Below are 26,072 nucleotides of genomic sequence, written 5' to 3'. Positions count from 1 at the left end.
AGAACATGCACTTTATCTTGAAAACAAGCTTGATCATTTTGATGTTGTTATCAGTGTTTAACTTTGAACATTTATATTATAGCGAGGACTTGCTAGTCTTAGAAGTTGAAGTTTCAGGACGTTATGACTTTTATTATATTATGTTACAATTGCATTATGTTTTGGGTATGTGCTTTTATTTTAATGTGTAACACTACTGAGAAGTGTTGTAGTAATCTTTGATCTTTGTGGATGTTTTGATGTTGTTATCAGTGTTTAACTTTGAACATTTATATTGTAGCGAGGACTTGCTAGTTTTAGAAGTTGAAGTTTCAGGACGTAGTAATCTTTGATCTTTGTGGAAGTCTAATATTTTTTCTGTCTTTCTGGTTGAAGTAATAAAAGTCTATGTTTTAGAGTTTTAAGATTTAAGTCAGTTAGCTTTCTCACTTAAAGCTGAACCCCCAATAAAATGTTGAAAAATTAAGTAATTCTTGTGTATATCACTCAACACTACTGATATCATGGGGGTATAATCTGTCTTGAGGGGTATGAATTGGCCTAGGCCATAATATACCCGGGGTATAATCTAGCCTAGGCCCCTTTAACCCCAGGTATAGTCCGGACTGGGGGTATACTATGGCCTGTTACACCTGGTTGGACCCCTTCTGCCTTCAGAACTGCCTTAATTCTTCATGGCATAGATTCAACAAGGCGTGGCGTTTAAACGATGCTCAACTGGTACTAAGGGGCCCAACGTATGCCAGGAAAATATCCCCCACACCATTACACCACCACCACCAGCAGCCTGAACCGTTGATACAAGGCAGGATGGATCCATGCTTTCATGTTGTTTACGCCACATTCTGACCCTATCTGAATGTCGCAGCTGAAATCGAGACTCATCAGACCAGGCGACGTTTTTCCAATCTTGTGTATAATTGTATAATATCCTATTTATACCATTAAATCCCTCAAATTCTCTGAAATATTACACAGGACATGAACTCAAAAGTAGTAAAGTACAGTTTAAATATCTGTATTAAAAATGGTATTTTAAATATATTAAATCTTGTGACATTAACATCAACACTGATGATTGAAAACACGACACAGAAACAAACTGAGATTAGATTTTTATTGTTTAGAAATAATTTCTGCAAAAAAAAAATAGAAGATGGCAGTAACTACGAGGTGATTGGAGGAACATCTCCAACTCGGATAGATTTAGATTATACAAGCTTTGTTACAATAGAATAATTTGTTAGATTTACTATTAGAACAAAAAGAAAAGCTCCAGGAGACGAGTTGTGTGCATAGCTTATAACCAACCTCCAGACAACAAGAGGATCAAATGAAAAGAAATAAAAAATACATAAATAAATGAAAACTAAAGGCCGTGGTGACATAAACCCAAATTCAGAATATACGATCAGTGGTTCATCCCCAAACGTGAGAATAACTAACAATGTGATTCATGAACAAACAGGGTGGAGTGAAGCAACAAGGGAAAGGAAAACTGCTGCGTCACCGGAGAAGAACGTCGTTAATAAAAAGATATAACCTGCCACCGAAAGGGTCATTGGAGTTTTTCCTGATGCAGATAAACTGAGACTTAAAATTATTTCTCGACGTTTGCGTCCGTTAATTGTTAATTGTTAATTATTAGCTGGTTTCAAGTTCTCTGACGTGAGCGTTTCACGTTTTGAGGTTTTTTTGGACAAAAAGAAGCATTTTGTTATTTAACCCAATTCAACAGATTTGGAATAAACTTTTAAAAAAACTTTAAAAAACTCAAACTCTGCTTCTGGAACTAACAAAAAAAAAAAATCCACTGCATCAACCAGCCGGCTGGTTTCAGACACTGAATTCTTCTGCCTGTGGTTCGTTCATCTGAAGACGTGGAAACGCACCGACCTGACTTTAAGTGAACATCCCTGCAAACACAGGAGGACCTGAACTCACGCAGTTGCTCCACCAGGGGGCAACAGAAGACTTTGACAGTCACTGCAGGAACTCCCTCATCACTGAGCACAGAACAGTTTGTACCACAGGTCGAGTTGTTTTCCCAGCTGAGCATTTAACATTTGGTTTTTGACTTCCGACGGCTGAGGAGTGAGGAGAAATCATCTGGACTGTTTTCTGAGCGGTGACGGAGCGACGGTGCAGCAGCAGCAGCAGCAGCTCAGTACTCAAGCACAGTTCTAACCACAACAAAACCAAAAAGAAAATAAACTACACAAACACAAACAGGAGACGCACATTTCTCTCCTCGCCATCACAGCACTCGGTCGTCGCACTCGTCATTGTGCTTCGGGGTCATTCAAGAGAAACGTCACATCAGGCACAAAGTGGCTCCACGACACGTCCCCCGTTCAACAGGGAACAGAGCGAATCTAAAGTGAGTCGGTTGATCGGTGGGTTTTATGAACTCCTGAGGTTCGGCGCTGGATGTGCGGCTCTGAGCGGCAGCTGCTAATTATTTGATCCCATGTCCATGAGGATGGGAATCGACAGGTTCAGAAGTGTTGAGGGAAACCTGCGAAAATGTGAGTTTTTGAAAATAACACAATCGACACAGACTGTATTTAAAGATGGACGACACGACGGCTCCCAAAAGTGAAGCCAAAAGGGTCTCGATCGCCTCCTGGTGGCTGGAAGCAGTACGAGTCATGAACTCCACCTCCTCCATGTTAGCAGACGGGACATGAACCAGATTTTTAAAAAAGATGGTTTCGGTCATTTTAGGAAGTGTCTGAGATGAATTTCTGGACAGTGAGAGTCAGTGGAGTCGTCCATCTTTATTTACAGTCTACGATCAAAGACTGTAAGAAAACATTAGAATCAACTGCGGCTCCGAGTGACTGTAACTCGCAGAGGAACTGGGAGTTCACAGGAGAATCTACTGGGAGCTTGTGACACTGCGGAGGTGACGTGTAAACTCTGTAAACACTGGAGGAATAAATCAAGTTGAAAAACAAATAGGCCAGTTTGTCACCACGCGTGAGAGTAAACAGAAAAATCATCCATGCGTCCCCTGATCGTCAGGTGGCTTCAGCCTCACTTCCTCTATTAATCGCAGTTGGGAATTGTTCTCCCCGTCTGTAACTGTATTTTAATATAGTTTCCATAACTCACACACACACACACACACACACACACACACACTCATGGCAGTTTTCCACGGACGGTCTCTGAGATTCAGTCTAAAAAGATTAATTTTAGCGCAGACAGCAACAGAACCAGGTCACAAACATCTGCTTTTTAAACTCCTTCATCCATTTGGTGTAAATGAGATTAATGTGCATCTCACTGAGTGTTACGTTTACTAGAATAAGGACAAAGTGCCAAAGAAAACTCAAACCTGACATAAAAACAAAATGAGTGAAGAATGAAATGTGCCAGTTAGTGAAATTACTCATTTTACATTTAGGCCTAAATGTGTTTTTAAGGGGAACAAACACAAACAACTGTTTAGTTCCCACTTTACCAACCGAGACCCGGCTGCGCTGCGTTTTACTTTCGGAGCACAGACGATATATAAACTGATAAACCAACACAAGCAGCTGCGTCCAGAATCCGTATTGGACAGAAACTCCGAGCGGGTTTTCAGTCTGTGGAGATTTAACACTGCTGAGGTCACACGTTTAAAAATACAAAGAGGAAGAAAGGAAATGCAGGAGCCGCTCACAACTGGAAAAGAAACACAAAGACACGGAAGGAAAAATCTAAGTTCGGATCTTTAACCAAACATTTAGCTTTCGGGACTCTGAACCGTTTCAGTCCGTGTGTTTACGTACAAGTCGGCAGGTTGTTCAGAGGAACCGGGTTGTGCTTGTAGATGGAGATCACACATGTAATGACCTGGTCACTATGAGCAGCAGGTCACTAACCAGACTTCTCCTCTAACCGGGACCTGGTGAAATGTGAGAAATTGGCTTATTTGAACTTCTCTACATTACTATTAGTTTTAGCCTCGACTTTGAATTTAGTCATTTTAAAAAACAAGGATCAAATTGCTACATGAAATAATCACTCTTTCACACTTTACACTTTTTAACGATGGTAACTTGAAGTGTTGGCTTGACGCAGCAGTCAGAACAATGACCAGGGGACACATGGATGGTTTTGGCGTCTGTATCTAAAAACACTTTACAGGTAAAAATGAAACGATGGTGTGATCACAGAATCAGGTGATGACACCACAACGAAACTGTCAAGAGAAATGTTTGGACTCAACATCACAAACACCTCTGAACGGAGTGGAGGCAAGTGCTGCCGCGCATTTCACATAAAGTGCAAACTGACGAGGTCCGTCCCCTTCAAGGCGTCCAGACCAGCTGAAGCTCCGGGGGACAACCAGCGGAGAAGAAGAAAGACGGGACGATTCCCCCAGGTCGTCGCGCCGCCTTTTTCCTGCCGCTCGGGGTTTAATGGCTCTCTATGACCACGGGCTCGTAGCCGCCGGCAGACACCCTGCAAGGACACAACCAGGGACAACAATCAGGGTTTGTTCGCTCTGTGATTCAAGATGTGACTCGCACAGTTAACACGTTTCCTCCTGCAGCATCAAACCTACTCATTCTATTTCATCCCTTTTGTCTCGTGTTTAAGATTAAAAAGGTTTTTACTAACTAACGCTGAGATATCTGGGTCATAATCATAAAGCTGCAGTTGTGACAAACAAAACATATCCTTCTCTGCTTTTTTATTTTAACTATAACTTCCAATGACGAATAAACATCTCAGACAAAATTAACTTTAATGTCTTTACAACCTTTTCAACATGAGATGAACTGTTGAGCTGTTAATTGTCTTGTAGTTTCCTGCACAGGGACCAACTCCGGCTCCTGTGAAATGAACTAATGCACTAAACTGAATCGGTCCTGCAGCAAAAGTCTTTTTGATTCTTTCCAAATAATCAGATTTTCCTGCAGAACAGATTTGTTGTTCTGCTGAAAATGAAAGATACGTGTAACCGGAACATAATGACAATACAGTTTGTGCAAAGGGGAATTGGATTATTTAACAAAGAGACACCATCCTCCACAAATGAGGAAGACGCATGCTTCAAAGTTTCATGTCAGCTGACCAGTCTGCACTGTAGGTTTCCCTCCTCTAATCATAACCCTGTACCAGTTATTTCTGCCTCTTGAGTAGTAAATGTTTCTATGACTAAATCCCAATCTGTGTACAGTTAAAATGAAAGTGAGAAAAGAAGAACAGAGAGCGACACGCAGACAGGAGGAAGTGATAAGAGACACAGGAAGTGGCGAGGAGCCGAGAGTCTCACCTGTTTCCGAGCCTGATGCCGCTGAGCGCCGTGGTTCCGTCTCTGTTCACGAACAGACGCAGGTTACTGTCTGAAAGGCAGAAGCACAGAAACCAGGTCAGCAGCCGTTGACGGAAACCAGACAGCATCAACACGCCGACAATAAAAAAGGTGACAAACCCCAGACGCTGAGAAAGTGGAGCAGGGCTCGGTCCAAACATGGTGCAGAGTTCACCACTTATTTAGATGTCAGTGCAATACGCTGACATCTAAACCTTCGCATGAACAGACTCACTATAAACAACCGAGGCCGTGTCGAGCAGCGAGAGTCCCAACAGTGATATCACCTCTGCTGGTATTTATCTAAATTAAGACTGTGTTTCCCATAAAGCCTCTTGAAACTCTCCTGGCAGAAGCTCTTTGTGAAAATCCCTGTCAAACGTTCCTCTTCTGCGTCTCACAGAAAAAGAACGAGGCGCAACAACAACACAACGTTTTCACCTTAAAGGAGCTGAACTGATTTCTGAATGATTTAACAGCTTCTCAGAAACTTTCCAAACACACAAAAGACCTCGTTTACCTTCAGTGTTGTTGACATCTGCAAAGTTTTGGCTTTGGACGATTTTCTCCACGATGTCGTCAGCATCCATTCGAGTGTCATTCACCCAAGAAGGGTGAGTCTCCACCGAGTCCTGCTTCCTCCTGAAGTACCAAAACAAAGAAGAGGAGGAGAAGAAACGATGGAGTTAGAACAGATGTGTCGTTTTATTGGATCTAAATAAAGACGAAGATGAATCCCCACAGTCCCGTGTACCTGGAGAGCCTGTTGAGGGGTAAGACGGGCCTCGGGGGTCTAGGGGGTCTCTCGGGACGTCCGGCGTCCTTGTCGCCCTCTGTGGGCGTGTCGGCAGTGAAGCCCAGGCACCCGGAGGTGCTGCTCCCTGTGGAGGTGTTCCTGCGATGGGTGAGGTCCGACAGGCTGGAGGAGCAGGAGTGCTCCGTGCTGTAGCCTGCAGGGATCATCACAAGAGACGTGAGAGGACTTCACAGGTTGTGGGTTTGGTTGTGTTAGAATTTACAATGAACAAACACATCACAAGAAAGGCTGGACGAACCTGAGATCCTGCTCTGCTGGCTGGCGTAGCTGGAGTTACGGGAGTGACCAGACTGGAAGACTTCAGCAGAACCAGACTGATGATTCACCTCGGATTCATCGAGGAGACCTGGAGGCGAAGAAGGAAGGACAACACAGATGTTACCACTTCATGCGTATTTGATTCTTCTACTCGATTTAGCAGGACAATAAGCGGCAGTTAGGGAGTTAGCGGGTTTTCACTCGGGCCAATCAGTACACGTAACCTCTGTCTTCATTTCCAAGTTGGAACAAAAACAGGTTTTGTTTAAATTTTCCATCTGAGGAACATTTTTTAAGAACTTCTCCCAGAACATTTTGGCTGAAGATGTGAAACACATCTGGCTGAGGGGGGGAGGGGGGGTGCAGGTTGGACCCAGATCTGAAAGACTGGAGTCCAGATCCAGACAGATTTATCACATTTAAATCTTACATAATAGTTCTAAAAGCAGGTGAACTGATGTAAATCACACTTGACGTGACGCTTATTAGTTCGCAGAACAATATTTGATCTGTTCTCCATCTAAACTTCATCTGAAATCACTGTGAACCTCAGATTTTGGATTCATTAACATTTCATTGTTGTGATTTAATTTGATTATTGTTGATTCTGAAAAGCAGCAAATGATATTTAAATCCTTTTGAATCACTCAATCAAATCTATTCTGGCGAAGCTGAAAGTTTAACATTCGAACACTTTAATATTTTGATATCTACACTTTAATATTACAAACTTTAGTCTTTTAGACACAGAAGACACAACAAAAGGCTTTGTCTTATTTTGGCTATGACTGATCTTCTGGCTCCGTGAGCATCTTTTGTTTCTCTTCTCTTTCTAGATAAAGAAATCAGTTGTTCGGTCGTTGCTCCACATTGTTTCCACTTCACATTCACCTCACACACTTTCCCCCTGGTCATGTGTGTACTGGTCTTGCAGTGGGTCAGTACTGGAGCCACTGGTCTGAGCAAAGTTATTCAGTCAGTTTGGACCCAGATCCCAAACGTGACCCGCTATAAAAGCACAACCCCGTCTCAGGCCGTCAGTCTACCTGAGTTGACGATGGAGGGTCGAGGCTTGGCCGAGCGGCCCTGTGAAACCCCCCCAGTGGGCCCAGGCTCAGCTGTTCCCTCCCCCTTGCAGTCCAGCTGCAGGGTGTGTTCTCGTCCTGAGATGGAAATGGACTTCGCTGTGCTGGGAGGCCTGCAGGGGGAAAAAAAAAAAACCACACACCACTTATCAGCACGGAACAGATTAAACGAAGCACAAAGCTGCAGCTCGGCTTCACTTGACACACACACAAGATAAGATTCATTTTTATCGACCGACAGTAAACAGAGTCGCTGCAGCAACGAAGGACAGAGGAGCACAAACACTAAACACGTTAAACAATCTGGTTAACAGGTTGTAAATATACACAAAACACACAAAGGACGCATGACGCTTGACATTGAACTGTTAGGGACAAATTTAACTTCTAAAAAACAGGGGAAGACAAATTGAGATTCATTAATTTCATAAAGTTTTATCAAAATTCAAACACACAAAGACACATGCTGTTATGTCAACTAGTACAAATGTAATGTACAGGAAATCTGTCGTTTATAAAGTTGGGAATGATATTTTAGTTACTGGTTTAAAATCCAGATATTTCTTCTAATTGTTTAAACAATGTAAAACAAATGAGAGACGAAGCGATAAAGAAAGAAAACAGAGGACGAGAAAAGAGCTTAACCCTCTGAACACCTTGCACTGCTGGCCTGTATTAGAGATATTTGTTTACATCTTCCTTTTTTAAAATCGATCTAATCTATACAGACATTAGAGATATGAAGCATTTTAAAGATTCTCACAGACTGCAGAGCTCAAAGGGTTAAAAACCTAATCACAAATCCCTGAGACGTACACACACACAAAGTCCTGAGTCTAGATCTGAACTACTCACGTTTTGAAACACGGATCTCCAGACAGCAGGGTCATCCCGATGATCACCTGCAAGAAATAAAAGGATATATATGTTTAAAAGTAGAAAAGAATTCAGACCCACATCAACCTTTCAACTCCCGTCGCTTCAGATGATTTGTGGAGTGGAAGCAATCAATGAAAAGGTCACGTGTCAGAGGTCAAAGGTTCAGAGTTAATGATCGAGCCGGCTTCAGGCTCTGGGTCCTAGTGAATTTATCACACATTCAAATTCATGTTCATACCACAAGGGTATCATTTCCCTCACTGCCCAGCTCCTTGCCTTCAGTATGGAGTTGTCCTGCCGTGTGTTCTTGGTGTCGTATCCCTCCAGCAGGCAGCAGCGCACGGTGGAGCCGGAGCCAGCGAACTCCGCCATGTTGAGGTCTGTGAAGCCCAGCTGAGGGGGAGGAAGAGGAGACGTCTGGGTTAAATCTAGAGCCGCTGATGAGACGGCCTTTATCCCTGACTCGTGTTTAGAAAGGACGGAGGATTTTCTGCAACACCCTTCAATTAGCCCACGAGAAACATTCAGGTTCCTGACGCTCACGAGCTTTTGAAGATTCAGTGTATGACAAAACCACACGTCAGTCTAAACATCGAACGTCAGGCGGAGATGTGGAACCTGTATTTTTACAGTTTAGAGTTGAATAGACGATAAAGCACCGCGTGTATTGTGGTTTGGACACCACGTGATTGACAGCTAGTGCCGTCCAATGGGTGCAGGTTGCAGAAAGCACAAGCTCCCACCCCCGCTCCTCCAAATATGGCTACTTCTGGAGAGAATAACAAGATTGTGCGAAAAGGAAAGAACCTGATAGATTCTGGTGTGGATCTGGATCAGGGGACGGATCCAGGACTTTTTAAATCACTGTCTTTAACATTAAAATCTGGGTGTTTTTCAACGTCTTCACAGATTCCCTGGTAAGAATTCATTGATCTAGATGAAAAGAGAAATCAGGCCCATTCTAGATGTCTGTGAGTGTGTGTGTGCTTTGGTGCAGCCTGATTGGATTTAAAGAGACGAGGTCTGTGATCTGCCGAGTCACTAATATGACCTTGTGAGTTTAAATCACAGGCGTCATTCTTCTTAGTATGTGACACTTTCAGTACGTTTGGAAACCTCTGACCTGCTACGTGTGAGTTTCTCCTCGGCCTCAGATAACAGATAAGTGTCTGTCTGCAGCAGCTTTATCTCCACAGCAGCTTCTACGTGGGAACTGCCTTTGTCCGTGGTGTTATTTTAAATTAAACGTGCATCTCGAGAGAGAAAGGTTCCCATTCTTCCTCCTCCCAGGTTTCCCTTTCTTTAGGGGGCTCCTTGTTTTCATAGGTGTGTATTTAAGGAAACCGACTTCTAAGGAGGGAAGCGAGGTAAAATTAGCCGAGGGAAATCTAAACAGAGAACGGGTGAAAACAGAGGAAACGGTTCCTGTTGGGCAGCAACGTTCCAAGGAGCCACAAAGGTTTACCTCCATGAGGAGTTTGACCTTCGAGTTTCATTCAGGAGACGTGACTCATCTGTCGGTTGGGGGGGGGGGTCTCACCGTTTCGGTTCGAGAGGTGTTGGCAGGATGTTTTGCAGATTCCGGGCAAACGTGAAACATGGGTGAACAGGTTTGTGATTCGTGTTTGTGTCGGGATGTTGGCAGACTCGTCACAGTGCTGTGAGAAATGCTAATATTTACATGACACGGCATCGGAGACGTACAGCGACAGACACACGCTCAAGTGTTTATGAACGTGAGAGGTGAGGCGGTCGGGGGAGTGGGGGAGGGGGGGAGACGCCGGCACTTACCTTCGTATATGCTTTTCCTCCTTTGAGTTCCTGCAGGGGAAACAGGAAGACAGGAATGAAAACCAGTGATTCAACTGATCCAACTTTATATTAGAGAGGCCTCCAATTATAGGCCTCCAGCGACAGAGTGGAAATGACAGACCGGGACCACACTCATGGTTCCTGAGCACGACACCGAGGCAGCGCCCACACAGGAGGCTTCCGTGAGAAACTCTCCAGATGAACTCTGAGGTTCGTTCACGTAACGGGGATCAAACTGATTCCAGAATGACAGTTATGTTCGTCTAAGTTGGGCAAAGAATCTGTTTACATGGTTAACACAGCCCTTAAAACAAGGGTTATATATACAAGAAAGCCATCCAAAATATTAGAGCTGCAATGAATAGCTTATTAATCTTCTCTTGGTCTTATATAATAGTGCATTGAACATTTGTAGGGTTGTAACAGGCATTGAAACAAGAGATGTTCCAATACCAGCATCAGAAATTGCTCCAATACTGGGAAAATGCCAGTTCGGACATCAGCGAGAATGTGAATCTATGAACCGAGCCTGTACAATGTCTTTAAAGTACATTAATAATACATAGTACATATTAATAACGACCCGATGGCATCGTCCCCTTGTTTTCTTGTCTCTAAAACAATGGACGAGTGGACTCTGGTACATTCAGAACTGCTCAGGAGTCATGATTGTTGATGGACGTGCTCCAACCCAACAGACGTGTGGTTTTCTAATCACTGGGTTTCAATTCCCAGCCCGTGTGGGACAGAGTATCGACCGAGTTTATCTGCAGACGTTGGGAATCGTACCTTCCTGACGGACACTCTGCACACGGACGGGTCCAGGACTCCCGTGTGGGGGTTGGCGCTCATCTTCGACACGAACGTGAACCTCTTCCTCCAGCGGACGCAGTTTTCCTGAACCTCCTGTCTGTAAGAGAGAGGAAAGAAAACAACACAAACACATGAATCGCTGCGATGAACAGTTTGTTATTCTGATTGAAATGTGTATTTCTGCACATCCCTCGTGTCTTAATGAGAATATGATTCCTCTGGTTCTAAAGACATTAACTTCAATTGCCTCTTCAGTTTTCCCTTGTCTCTTCTTGACTTTAACGTCCAACCCAAACATTCTCAAGACTTGGCCACTTCTAATTCTGATTCACTCCAGCCTCCCGACTGCAGAACAGCACGATTTTTCCAGTTATGTCATCTCTGTCTCACAGCCTCATGACCAGCGTGTCCACTGGGGATCACATTTATCAGAGCAAACATGTTGAGCAACTTTTTCCCAAAACTAACTGGAGAACACAGCTGATTCCCAGAGCTTCTGACTCATATGGCAGTTTTTCTAGCAGGTAGATGAAGCAGTCATTCTTTTCATCGCGTCAACTGGTTTGTCTCCGGGGAGTTTCCCCTCCTGCTTCGCTGAGGAGAGCAAACCTCTCGAGGAAACCAGTGCACAATGGTCTCCCAGCTTCTGCAAGTGTCAGTGGAAAAGCTTTAAGTGTCCATACATCCTGGTTCGCTGGTGGGAAAACAAGGGGTATGTGTAAAAAAACCACAGAGCAGGTCACTGATCCGTTTGTCCCCGAAAAACAAAAGCTGACGTGAAAGAAGGCAGCTCGACAAATTCCAGACGAAATGTCATAGAGACACTGCAGCAGCACGAGAAGGAAGAATGAGGATTTGTGTTGTGGTGACTAAATCAAGAAACATCCCAAATTGCTTAATAACAAAGAACATATGACGTGTGATATTTATCATGTTCCCAAAACACTTTCCCTTCAAAATCTGATTTCATGCAGCCACACAAGTCTAAAACAATAACACAACACTTGTTTAGAGCTGAAAGAACAGATCCAACAATCTGCTATTTAAATAATGAGAGGATTTGTCTTGGTCTAATTAGATAATTGGCTGCATCTCTGGGGTTCGAGCTGTGGGTTAAACTTAAAGATCCTGGATTTAGGGAACCGCAAAATGTCTCACAACCTTTTTGACATTTGAATAATGTTGTCTCTCAAATATTATTAGATAATAAGACTTCGGCCTCGCAGATTCACAAACACACAAAAACAAAACGTGTGTGTGCACAGCCTTCAAATCTAAAAAGTACAAATGACGGTCTTGTTTTAAAGATATGAAAAGTCTCTAAAACACTCTGACATGTTTATTCCTTAGAGAAAACAACACGCTGGACTGGAGTAGTTGTATATTTCCGTCGGGGCCACAGCAGCTGACAGGGAGGGTTTCACTCTGTTATTTGAAGTTAATTATAAATTCCTCTGGTGCTAAAAACAGGGAGACGTCCCAAAAAAAAAAAAAAAGCCTCAAGTTGAGACGTCGCAGTCGTACGATACAACGCTACGTGCCAATTATAGACGGAGCAGGAAATCTTCATCATTTCTAAAATATGAGAATCCACACTGCTCTTTAAAACGGTTTGGTTGACAGAATGACGGTCATTCAGTTAAATGGCGTCCAGTTAAAGAGCACCGCAATTTGGGTGAATGTTGTGTCCCATGGGAACGTTTCTTCTCAGCTCAGCGTCGTGATGAGCAGACGTGGATCAGCTGAGCGGTTAAACTGCAGGACGCCTCTTTCACTGGGCTTCACATAAATCACAAGCGCAGAGCCTCACGTTGGGCTTTGATTCAAAGAGAAACTCTTCTATTCCTGTTTTCTTTGTTATGATTGTACAGCACTTCTTCTTCTTCTTCTGTTTTTAATAAACGTGACTTGACTCTAACGTTGTTCCTCCAGTAACCTCAATGCACATGAGGCAGTTCTCAGGGTTTCGGTCTCGGGCAGACGGCGCAAATGACTCGTGCACAACAACAGACACACAAAGACGCACACATTGTGAAGTACAAACTAGCAGCTGCTCCTCACACTCCCCCTCCCCCTCTCTCATCTAATTCACCATCATCACCGTCTCTGTGTTGTGTGATTCTTCCCACTTCATTTCCTTCCTTCCTCCTCTTCCTCCCATCACCTCAATTCATTTTGAACACTTTTCTGGGAAAACACGTCGACGCTGAACGACTTCCAGTTGAGCTGTTCTGATATTTACACATTTTACCATTAACATCCTGTGCATTTATGGTATTTATTAAATATTCCCCATTGAGGAGACCTTTGGTCGTGTGCCAGCTTTGGTTTCAGCTGATATATAAAAAATATGGATAAGGTACAAGACTGTTACTGAGCTAAAAGGATCTGCCCTTCAATAGAAAAACTAAATTGAAAATACAAATAATATTAGTATTTTAATAAAATATTATCATGTACTCTAAGCAATCATTGGTTACACCTTTTAAATGAAGTTTAATTGCTTTAATAGTGTAAATTGAACATTTGGGTGTTTTTGTGCTGTTGTTCAGGCAAAGTGATGAATTTGAAAAGTCCTTTAAGGTTCTTAGAATAATAATCTGCATCGTGTTGTTAATTTGAACATTTTAAGACTAATTGACAAACGACAAATGGCTGATATATCGATCCCTGATGCAAACAAGCATTAGTTTCACCTTCCTCCTCCTAACCTCACAAGGCTTTGTGCTTTTTTCTTTATTTAATCCAATACAATTCCATACAAATTAAATTAATCTGAAGTCATTGAGTCATTAAAGTAAAAAGAAAATCCTGTGTGGGGATTTAGAACAAGATTCAAAACACAGAAACCACTGAGTCATGTTGTAAACATTCACATTTCTCGTCCCTAAACGGACACTTGGGTGTGAAAGGAGGTGAAAATGTCCTCCTGCATCAGTCCCTGGAAACAAGTGAGGTTCTCAGAAGAGCAGAAACTCAAAAGCCCGTGCAGACACACACTCTCTCTCTCCGCTCTTATCAGAACCCCCCCTGCACGCTCTCGGTTCTCCAGTGTGTAATGGCGAGCGTTCCCACACCACATTCCTCAGTCCAGATGGCTTTGTTCAGGCTCCATGGAAACCTCACACTCCTCGAATCCACCAACGCTCTGCCAGCAGCTCGGAGGAGGAGGAGACGCTCGTACCAACACTCTCCCTTTCAGCCTCGGACGTTTTTATAAGCCCCCGGACGTTTGGTTCCAATCTCACCTGCAACCTTTGCACCTCTTTTTAATCCTCGGGTGTTATTTCTTTCTGTGCAGGAGGCGGCTGGGGCGCGACACGTTACAGAAATCCTTCGGTACGGCTTGTATTTCGGGCTCTGTTCACACCGCAGCTGATTAAACCTGACTCTCTGCCTCACACGAGTTATCAAAACAACTGTTTCCAGGCTGATCTGCTCCAGATTAAACCCGACACCGGATCAGGAAGCCTGCTTACAACTTGTACACCAGTGGTGTTTTGTCAGCTTACACCCAGCGTCACAGAGAAGCTATCCCTCTTTTGTTAAAACACAACTCTGATATGAAATGAAAAAGTAGAGGTGCTAGGGCAAAGACTGCATATTTAACAAGCGAGGCTACTGTTGACACTGAAGACCAAGAACTGGATTGTTGAACGACGTTAAAGAGGCAACACTACGTGGATCTAACACATCATCCCCTGGTGGCCGGCTGCAGTATAGGCCGTAAACCCCGTCTCCTCCACGTTAGCAGATGGGACATGGTCCAAACATGCTGCAGCTCCACTCCATGATCACTACTGTCGACACTGAAGCCTAATAACTGGATTGTTAAAAGTGCAAGATGGCGGTACCTGCACAGGGGATATTTTAGCATCATTTTTATACAATGGGAATAAGTGAGACGTGTCGTCCATCTTTAGTTAGAGTTCAGAGGAGTCTCTCGGGGATGCTTGAAACTATCAATCACCGCTTTCTTTCAAAATACTTTCTCTGAATTCTTTCTAGTTTGCACAACATTTTGGGAATTTAACGCTGTGTTAAGACTTCACTTGCACAAGCAGCTCTTCTGCAGCAGCCTCTCAGTGACAGCACCAGAGCTGCTCTCAAATAAACAGAGGACTGAGCCCCGACATGATGAAAAAAAAACAACACAAAGACCGTGATTGTGTGTGTGTCCTCTTCCCTGTCCTGCAGCCAGTGCTTTCATTACACTGTACAGTTGAACCAAATGAGAAACTGCTGCGTCCAACAAACATTTCCAAACAGATGACAATAACAGACAAATCTGATTTTTTCCCCCCTGGGCGGAGCAGCTCAGGAGATCGTCTGCGTCCAATTCTCTGTCACTTAACTGTTAAATGTTCTTTAAAAACAAAATCAGCTGTGTCGAAAAAACAATCCCCAAACAAGAGGACATCCAAGAATGATCTCAGACCCAGAACCTCAAACTGAAAACACACATCAGAGACAAACGTCTGTAGCGAGGCCGACTTCTCCCCCGAAGCTTTACGAGTTAATGTAATCACGTTACAAAAATAGAACAAGCACAAATTCCTACATCATGAGCAATTACACGCAAATTAAAGAAACAGGGACAAGATTCAAAGGCGGTTCCGACAAATATGATTTATCAGCCAATACAGAGGAGAGGGGGAAGAAATGAGAGGCAGAGTGTTAAATGGGAAAGAGATGGCGTTCTTCTTCAGATTATTATTTGTGGAGATACAGTCAGGAAACGAGGGGAGAGGTAATGAAATGCAACGACGACAGCCCAACTGAGAGCAAAGGTTTAACGGTACTCGACTAAATCCCTTGGCCAACGACAGCGTTGCCAGGTTTGACTGGAAGACGTATCCTACCAGAGCCCGGAGCAGGGGTGGAGAGCTGGTTTCAAATCATTTCAGTTCTCATAACATCGCAGGATAGAAATCGTACTTATCTAGAGCCCAGGGGCCGGAGTTCCCCCCCCTGCAGCCTAAAGGCGGCTCAATTTCTACAATATCAGTTAAATTAAATTGCACCTGAACCTCTCAGCTCATGTAGCATCTTTGCCTCGAACCTTTTGTAGATTGAAAACGGCCTTAATTGTACGTAAATTAGCACAAAGTCCGACAGCGAGTCAAACGTCTATTTTTACGGTTTATCTTTATCTTCACTTTGTGCCAATTGACAATTCTGAGTTGTTAAAAGCGAGTAAACCTTAAGGAGTGAATCTCTAAGAGTCGGTTTCGCAGAGAGGAGAGAGTTCATGCCGATAACCGTCTCTCCCTCCGAGCCTCCCCTAAAGTTTAGACTTCTGGAATAAAGTCCAGAACAGTTTTGTGGAAACGCCCCAATGTTGGTAGCTTGAAGTCCAACACGCCGCTTATATGAATTCTGACCTGCGTGATTAAAGGACAGTTTAACTGAGTAGAAAACGACCTTCCAACAAAGCCACCAACGACAGAGATATGAAGCACTTATGGAAGAATACGTTTTCACTTAACAAAAAAGTGAAATAATTCCTCCTGGGAATAGAAAATCATTGCCTCAGACTCTCTCCCATTTCTCCTCCAGCTGCTAAAAGTTACAGGAACTGGAATCAGATTTGTTTTGATTTTCTTCCTGCAGCCAAATGAAAATCTTCAATCTGGCTTGAAAATGATGAGTTTAACAAAAGTCTGTGAAGAAGCCGAGTGGCTCTGTAAACCAGCTGATTCTCACGGAGGGAAACTGAAGCTACACGAAGAAAACACAACAACATAAACTCCTGCAGCACGATTCAGACCAAAGAAGAAGAAGAACCACAGTTGTGGCTCGTCCCTCAGCTGAAAGGCCGAAGTGTAAATATGAAGGCCCTGATTCGAGCTGTCCCCCACTGCACCCCCACCATGTGATGACTTAACATGTCAGCAATGCAGCAGCACGGGATCCTTATCTCCCATCCTGGCTGCGTGGCTCCTGGGGGCCCCCCCGGTCACAGCAGAAACACAAACAGCAGGCCTGGCCAGGTCGGGTCGAATCGAGGGCTCAGATAAAACAGCCCGACAGCAGAGTGCTGAGGAAGCACACGGACCCTGCAGAGGGGAGGGTGACGTCAGGACGCACCAGTCAGCAGCAGGAGGGGCGAGGAGTCACGAGGATGTTCCCGTCCCCAAAAGAGGTCACAGGGTCGATCCTCGCGACCTTAAAACCGCCGTGTGTTCCATCCTCCGCCCTGCATTGATCAGCTTCACTGCAAATGTGCCACACGAATCAAAAAACGCTTGAAAGTGTTCCAGTTTCCATCAAAACAAACATGTTGTGTAACTTTTATGGAATACGTTATGGTGAACCAACAATTTCACACATTTGAAGTCGGTGAAATCTGTGTGGCCGTGAAAGACTGTGATTATAATGTCGTCTGTGGCACAAGAGGAGCTTAGTCAAGTCAAAATAACGCTGATTATCTCACAGTGATGTCTGAGGAGACGGGTCAATGTCAGCAGAGTGAGAAGAACAAGGTTAACAGACACTCGTCCTTCGTAGGGACGATTGTTGGGTCCTAATCTGTTCGGTCGTTTTTTTGCGTCGTCCTGCTGTTGAGGTCAGAGGTTGTTAAATACATTATCTTGTGTTTTATGGCGTGAGGACCAAATCGAGGTCCATACAAGTGAAAACGAAGGCGACAGCGTGACAGTTTTCAGCGGTTAACGATGACTGAGGCTGGAAAACCAACGGGAAGTGGGACATTTTATCTGTTCAGCGTTTAATCACAGGATTTAACTTTATATTCTGTTTGTGCGAAAGGAAAACTCAGACAGATAAAACACAGGAGCTCAGCCTCAGAGAGAGAAGCTCTGACGATGTGTTCCACCGAAAGGAGGGAGTTCATTTCAAAATCACCTGGCCCGATACCAGAGGAATAACCCCCCACTGCCCATCCACACACCTCCCCTCCCTCACATCCCACCAGAACGCTAAAGGGCTGGTGAAGTGAGAGGAAAACAGGAAACAGCTGTTGAGAATCCGCTCGTCCCGGTCGATTTCTAACCCCCCCACCCCCCCACAAAGAAGTCCCTCCTCTCTGGAACTTCCTCCTTCCTCCTTCTGTCACTGGGCTCTATCCTCCTCTCTCGATCCTAAGAGCTCCGGACCAGGTGAAAAACAAAGTGACAGCTCTCGCTCACAGTGACATTGTTCAGCTCAAAAACAACATTAAATGAATTCCATCGGTTTGGAAAAACTGTCAAATCAGAGATGGTTTCCCATGTTGACAGGAAATGTGGGGAAAGATCGTCAGGCGATGATGTGGAGGCCAAGTCGGGGTCTCAACCACTCGACGATCAGGTTGCACATCCAGTTCCATGATTCTAATTGGAGGATTGTCGGTGGATGCGATGGGATGTTCCTACAGAGGAGTGGTGGCTGATGGCATTTTCTTCTCGGACTCGGTCAGTCTCTCCCGGACTCCACCCGTCCACCAAGTGTCAATAGAATCGGCTCAGTAAGTCTTTGCCTGATCCTGACACGAGCCTGGTGGAGGTAAAGATTCAGTTCGAGAGAAAAGACGTGGCGAGTCTGGTCCTGTTTGTTATCATCATAATCCACAACAGATACAAAAATGTAGACAGAACCAAGTTTTATGTGGTGAACTCAAAACGCCCGGATTTATGCTTTTTGCAGCCGTGAGAGTCAAAGTGACGTTCCCTCTCTCGACTGCTTCCTGCAACATGTCTGCAAACGTGCCAACTGCAGACATGTGGAACGTGTCAACCTCCTGATGGGACGCAGACTGTGCAGAACATGCTGTTCATTTCAGCCCTCAAGAGTCAATGGGGTCCCAGAAGGGGGGTTCCCTGTAACAACGAAGTTCCTGGCAGAGAGAAAAACCACCACCATCTTCATCATCATCATCATCCCCAGCATTAGTCATTACTCTTGTTTCAATAGTACAAAGAAGAAGAGGGATCACCACAAAGTTTGAACAAGCCCGTTTACAACCACTCAAACCAGTCAAGTGCTGCTGACGCCCGACAACAGACAGTTCAGGAAGCAGCTCTGCCAACTCCACCCGAGAGTTCCTGGTTGTACTGAGAGTCCCGGGAACTGTATCCTGAACCGGCCTACTGGGAAAGTCACACCAACACCGGCTGAAAACATGACACCAAACTGGACATGTACTGTGTCCAGATTTCAGTTACATGCAAATAAGGAATTCAAGAACAAAATAAAGAGAGATCTACTCGTCCTAAATGCTTTTAGCCACGTTCACCCTCTGAGACTCGACGCCCTGCAGACGGCCCTGAGCTGACTGCCGATAAATCAATGAATTGGTTAGTTGGTAAAGTAAATTAATTATCAACAATAATGTCAAACATCTTCTTTGCATGGTTACTTATTCTGAATAATTAAATAAATAATAATGACAGTAAAGTTAGTCGATGAAGACAATAATAACATTATACTTTAAATCTGCACATGTGTGTGTGGGGGTGTGTTTAAAGCTCCTTTCTAAATATGTGAAAGTCTGGTGTGGTCATGTGTGTGTGTTGCTGCACCGCTAATCATCATCAGAACAGGAAATTAACACAATCTGTCCACGTTGCCACATCAGAGACGCTCGCTGCCTGTAACAGCCGCATGTTTCACTCAGACTTTCACCTCTGCCTCTCTGAACCCGACCACCTCGTCCTCTCAGCCGCTCTCAGCCTCCTACTGCTCCAACATTCCTGCTTTTTTTGTTGGGGCTTTATAAATACAGGAATCCTCATTCTCCCCCTCCCTCGGCAGTCAGGTTGTAGTGGTTGTGTCTTCGCTCTTTTCCCAACTGGCCTTCACGCGGTGGTATGGAAATGTTCCGGAGGAGTATGTGGATAAGAAATGATCTGAATGTCCAACATGTCAATGTGACACTACAAACAAGACGTGGCTGATGAAGGCGGAAAATCGTGCTGCAGTGAAGATGTTTCTCTGCCAAAATCAGGACAGAGACCATCTGAAAAACACATGATCCGTCAGCAGATCTGACTGGATGGAGGCAGTGGGTGTTTCCCAATGTCCATATCGCTTCTGATACTTTACACTGATGTTCTGTTACTAAAGATAAATGTGCTGTGACTGAGTTTTTAATACGATCCAATAAGAAAAGTCTGAAAAGGATCTTTTTTCAGATCTGTGCTCCACAAAGACGGAACAGCTGCAGCAAAGTTTACTTAAGTGTCTGAGTGATTTGGCTCAATTTAGTTTCTTACGCTGATCAAAGAAAAGCTGATCAAAAACACGCCTTGAGGAGTCCGCACGCACACGCACACACACACACACACAGAAGAGATAAAGGGTTCACGCACAGGAACACGTCTGGGGCTGCATCCTTTGGAGGACTCGATGTACTGGATGGATCGTGAAGGCTGAACCGGGATGAGACCATCTGCTCCACAGAGAATTTCCTATCTGCGTCACCAGCTTGTGCTTCACCATTTGCTTCTTCGAGCTGCTGCACTTTCCCGGCATATCTAGCTTGTCAGCTTCATCGCTGGGATAGTTTGGCCCAAGAAGGTTGAAATCTTCATCGAGTAATAGAAGGACGCAGTTGGCTGCAGCATTTTAAAGAAGCTTTCGAAATGTCAGTCCAGTCATGCTGCTGTGACGCGGAGGGTGTGGCCACTGAGACGGGTCACAGGTATGATCTCTGCAACACAAGTTCAGCTCCCACAGCTTCCTAAAAGATGCATGACTTGAGTAAAAAACAAGAAAGCACAAACAGCAACGGGACGCAACACAACAGATACGTCATTAGATCCTCCTCTCTCTCATGGAGCTGGTTTGGATTTAAAAAAGACACGTTGAGAAGTTGCTCAAAAGATCTACAAACTATGTCGGGAGTCGGTCGACAGACGGACGGCTCAACAACTAACTTATTTAACCACCTGTGAACTAACCGCTCTGCAGGGTATGAAAAGCTTTGGGGACGTGACCCGACCTGGATCATCAGAGGCACCAGCACGAAAACACACTCTCAAACTGAAGTGGATTCATTCTGCAAGAAACGCAAAAATGCCTAATGACAAGAAAAGCATCAGCCGGCAAGACGCTGTGAGCAATTACATCCAAAACACATGGAACCAATTCAAGGGGTTCAGAGGGTTTCAAACAACTTCTGAAGTTCTCAACCTTTAACGCAACAAGCAACAGTTAATATCCAATTAACAAGAGTGAGTTAGTAATTAAAATACTTTCATACACAGGCTTTTAAAGGATGTAAAACAACAGCACAGTTCGATGTTATATCACTACAACTGTAAAAAAAACCACAAGTTCAGCCACAGGGACCAAGAACAAAGGTCTCCTGTCTCTGTGGCGACAGCGTCCATTAAGTCAGTCACATCATCAAAGACAAGACAACTGTGTCTAAACCAGGGTCTGCTATTTATATCAGTCCTCAATATACTGTATTTGTCCTCAAGTTCCTTTACATGAACGAGAAGACAAACACTCGAGACGGCGAAACACAGTTAAACACATCACTTCCCAAAAAACACTGATGTCTCTCAGCGGCCCTGTGAGTTTACACAACATCTGCCACGAGCGATGAGCACATTGAACGTGAAATGATGTTTTCCAGATGTTTCTACTGAGCCTCCGTCACGTCGATGATCGGCGGATTTCAGAGAGGTCAAACAGTAACGGTCCCGACGTGTGGGTCAGTGAGCTGGACGGTCACATTTGCAGCATGTGATGCAAGTGCACATCGACCACAACAAGGCCCCCACACAAAGACTGGGCCTGTCAGATCTGTGCCATAACTCAATCTGGGTCTGCTGCGGCGGGAGCCTCCCCGCGCCATCGCCTCCTCCTCTGAGAGGCCCCTTGTTCCCAGTCACAGAGATGATAACTGCGATGGGAGGGTGGATCTGTTACATAACCCCCAGAGAGCAGGACGACCTCTGGGCGAGCCGAGCGTCGCTGAGGACAGGACCTCAGACGGAGGGAGGAGAAACTCAAGTTTGTTGTTTCTCAGCTGATCTGAGATGTGGTGTTTTTATGAGGCTGTGTTTCTCCTGAACCTCGGAGGCCCAAACCCAGAGATCCACATAGTTTTTTACATCTGGACGCGACCAAGGGTCAAACGTTGATGTCAAACCAAGAAACTTTAAACGAATGAGCTCATGCAGGGAAATATTTCACAAGAGGAAACTGGAGGACATGGTCGTGAGTTCTGGGGATTCACGATGAGCACTTTATTTTAACTCAGGAAAACTTTGAGGTAGAGACAGAAAACAAACTAAATGTTCCACGACAACAAGTGAACACGAATAAGAAACATTAAAATCCCACATCTCTGCCTCACTCAAGTATTTGTGCGACTAAAACTCGGATCTTCTCTTTGCTCAGTGATGAAAGAAAACCTCCAGTGAACAGAAACCTGATGGCGATGATCCTGATCTGTCCGGTGTGTTTACGTTCCCTTCTCCAGGACGATGCTACGTGAGAGCAGGGAGGTCGAGCTCTTCCAAAACGTTTGATCTGCGTTGAGCTGAGGACGCAGGAGAAAAAAAACATTCTCCCACGTACGCAGTCTGTCAGCCTCGGGGATTTAAAGTTTAACAGACCCGCACAAACTGGGTGTGGACAAGAATCAATAAAAGAAAAGGGAAAGCAAGCATCGGGGGGTTGAATAAGACATTTTAACATCAACCACAAACTCACTTCACTCATGTTTAACTCCACACACACACACACACACACACACACACACACACAGTTGGAAGTGGAGCATGTTTTCTAAGCCCTGATCAAAAACCAGACCCGTGGACATCAGGTCCATCCTTAACGGCCGTTTGAGAGATTGTCTGCCAACTCAACACTTTGCTGTCTGACAGTATAAAGCCTCGACCTGCTGAAGAGGCTGTAAAGCAAAGAGCGTGAAGAGGAGAAGAGACGGTGCACTAGAATAAAAAAGAAAACACCCCGATGAAGCCGTTTCAGCCATGAACTGAAGTCCAGACATTATCCTGACATTTTCCAGAGGGGCTGAGATGTTCCGTTACCAATTTTCCCCTTTCCCGAATCTGATATCTGGACTCGAGTGAGCGACTGATTAATGGTGGTTGTTTTTAACATGCGATGGATGTGAAATCAGAAGAATACAAATATCTCAGGATGGAAAAAGCGGAGTCACAAACATAGAAGACACAGACGGAGACGTCAACTTGGAAAGACGATCTCCAGCTGCGTTCTTCATACGAGAAAGACAAACGGATCCAGCTCATGTTTTCCTGTCGTGCTTCAGCCTGGAGACTCTTCCAGCAGCTGTTAGTTCACAGGTGTAAAGAGGTGACGACGGTCAGACGGACTCCAGATGTGCAGCGTGTCCCGACTTTAACCTTTTACCAAAACGTAAACCTCTGGAACAGACATCTGAAGTCACAGATGTGTAATCTCATCCGCGGAATCAAAGACAAGGAAGGGAGAGGAGATGAAAGTGGCTGATGTTATCAAGGTCAAAAGGAGGAGAATCTGGAGTTACGTGACGCCAGTTAGGAGATAACAAACGTCCAGAAAACAAACGATGGTCCTCAGAGTTCATCACATCCGAGTTTTAGAGTAGAGGGTTTGTTCAAAGGAGGTTTAGAGCGAGTAGACAGAGATCACATCCCCAGTGTGAGCTGGTTTCGTCCAGCGGAGGTGACGGATCAGATCGACACTGAGGCCACTCAACATGGCAACACCCAGCGTTTAAATCTGACTCAGGCACAGTCTGAGCTGTGAGGAGCGAAACCCCGAGAGACTTTACAGCAAAGATGCAAAACTGAAGTGTTTAGTCTCTTTTAGTTCTTTATAAAACCAAAGACATCCACAACACAACGGGGTTTTCTTTGTATTTCTAGTTTTATTATTGTTAAGTTTATGATTAAACTGCGAAATATAAAGCCTCAATTACATTTCTTGCTCACAAGGGTTTGATAACATCTTTTTCAAAAGTATATCTGCTGAATTATTACACTACTACACTTGTCACCTCAGTATCCTCTTTTAAAACGGTTTTTAACTTCTAACTTTTGTCTGTTTTATTGCTGTATTTTAATGTTTATATTATCATATTGCTTTTATATGAGGTGTTTGCTTTATTGCTTTATTTCACCCATTGTCTTGCATGAACTTGTTTCAGTTTGTTGTCTCTTTGCGAAGCCCTTTGTAAACGCTGTGAATGTTGAATACAAAGTTTATTACTCTATATCTTTCAGCCTCTTACTTCATGAATCAACCATAACTCGATCGTAAATCTGTCAAAGATGTCAAAAGAACTGATTTAAGTCTATTTTTAGATCTTTATAATATTAAAAAGGGAGATAAGACAAATGAAGACAAATGAATGAGATATGAAATCAGACACATGAGAGACAACTTTTAAACTCTATGAAGTCTAATAAAATGTCAATATTGAGCTCAATTAAAGCCAATTAAAGTCCTGGGTTGACTCTAAAGGAGGAGTGGTGATAACTACACGGACCGCGGGACTCGAACCCGTCTCTTCGAGCAGGTTTCCCCGGTGGATTTAAACGCGTTTTACCTGGAGGAGGTGCCGGCGAAGTCTCCCTCCAGCAGCCGCAGTTTGCAGAAGAGGACCCCGTTGACGAAGGGCACCGCGGTCAGCTCCTCCAGAGTCAGTTGCGTCTGGAACTTGAACTTCTTCTTCTTCACGAAAAACGCCATGACGCGGTTCTCCTGCAACACCGGGAGCCGGCGCGGGATTCGACACCAAAACGGGGCCGGAGTCTAATTAAAAATGTCCGCGGGCTCCTGCTGATGATGGTTTGTTTCTGCTTCACTTCGGGTTTTCACGCGATGATTCTCCGGCGCAGAAATCTGGAAAGGAGGAGGAGGAGAAGGAGGAGGAGGAGGAGGAGAAACCACGTGTTTAAGGAGGAGAAATGTGATGAAGACGGGCGGTTTGAAGGTGATGAAGAAACGAACCTGCAGACATGTCTGGTCCCGGGAGTTTCCTCGACAACACAACACCAGCCTGAGGGAGACTCACGTCCTTCTGCTCGTTCCTCCACCGAGGGGAGGAACTTCACTGTGACACACACGCACTTCCGGCTGGTCTCAGAATAAAAGTTTATATAATCAGTTTTCTCCCACATGTTCGATTCCCTTCATTGTTTTCTGTTTTTAAACGTTTAGTCATCTCTCTAAACTCAAATGGCTTTTACTTTTATTTAATTTATTGTCTTATTTTAAGATGTTTTACTATATTACTGGCTGTCTTTTATTTTTAGAAGGATAATGTTTTATTTGGCCTCTTTATAATACTGTTTTAAAAGGTGCCATATAATATTATTATATGTATTATTATTATTATTGTTGTTGTTGTTGTTTTTGTTGTTGTTGCTGTTGTTGGATTCATTTGAACAATTTAAATCCATTGACAATGATTCATGGTTTAACGTTGAGGGATCTTACTTTGAAAGGTAAAGTTGTCCACCATCCGGTCAGTTACTGTCTCACCCTCGTTGACTTGACAGCCTTCAGGCCTCAGAGGTGAAGCAGCGACACCGTGTGGTCATACATGTTACATGTACCTCTACACGTTAAAATAGAAATATACACACAATCAGTTTTACAAATATGATTATGTTTTGTAATATTTTCATTGGAGAATAAACTCACCAGCCTATAAAGTGCATGGCTCCTTATAGAAAGGAGCTGGAGGCTCGTTTTCATTTCAGATGCCTCAGATCAACTTTTTAAAGTAAATGAGGGTGAAAACGTAATATAATATATATATTTTAATATATGTTTATCTTTGTCATAAATAAATGTTTATCTCCATATTTGGAAAAAGAGTCAAATCAATTTCAAGGTTCAAGATTTGAACTTTCCAACATGAGAATGAAACTGAGTGAATTTGAGCAGCAGCTTGAACTTGAACAGTTTTAACTTCAGGTTCCTGTTCAGCCAACAGAGAGCAGCAAACCTCTGTCTGAACTTTGTGTTCTGTTCTAGTTCTATTCCAGTGATATGATGCACTCAAAATTCAAAGATTGAATTTGAAAATAATCACGAGCTGGTTAATGCAAAATGTTAAAGTATGTAAATGATGCCTTATTTAATTAAAGGCCTGATTTGTATA

General features: G+C 44.0%; 1 protein-coding gene across 2 annotated transcripts; it reads right to left on the bottom strand.

Moving 5' to 3' along the window:
• Positions 1-1,103: 1,103 nt before the first annotated feature.
• fam102aa (family with sequence similarity 102 member Aa) lies at positions 1,104-25,017 on the bottom strand. Of its 2 annotated transcripts, XM_035166646.2 has the most exons (12): positions 24,914-25,017; positions 24,510-24,805; positions 10,952-11,072; positions 10,142-10,171; positions 8,627-8,743; positions 8,327-8,373; positions 7,433-7,584; positions 6,367-6,474; positions 6,066-6,261; positions 5,832-5,953; positions 5,273-5,342; positions 1,104-4,455 (listed from the first exon to the last, which is right to left on the bottom strand). In XM_035166646.2, exons 2-12 carry the CDS (start codon positions 24,650-24,652, stop codon positions 4,410-4,412), a joined length of 1,152 nt encoding a protein of 383 aa, XP_035022537.2. In that variant the 5' UTR covers positions 24,653-24,805; positions 24,914-25,017; the 3' UTR covers positions 1,104-4,409. The 2 variants fall into 2 exon arrangements, with proteins under 2 accessions (XP_035022537.2, XP_035022538.2); XM_035166647.2 differs by lacking the exons at positions 24,510-24,805; positions 24,914-25,017 and adding an exon at positions 19,601-20,226.
• Positions 25,018-26,072: the final 1,055 nt, after the last annotated feature.

The sequence above is a fragment of the Hippoglossus stenolepis genome, chromosome 9 (genome assembly GCF_022539355.2).
Source record: "Hippoglossus stenolepis isolate QCI-W04-F060 chromosome 9, HSTE1.2, whole genome shotgun sequence".
In the NCBI taxonomy this organism is placed as follows: domain Eukaryota; kingdom Metazoa; phylum Chordata; class Actinopteri; order Pleuronectiformes; family Pleuronectidae; genus Hippoglossus; species Hippoglossus stenolepis.
This window is presented reverse-complemented; position numbering and strand designations above follow the sequence as displayed.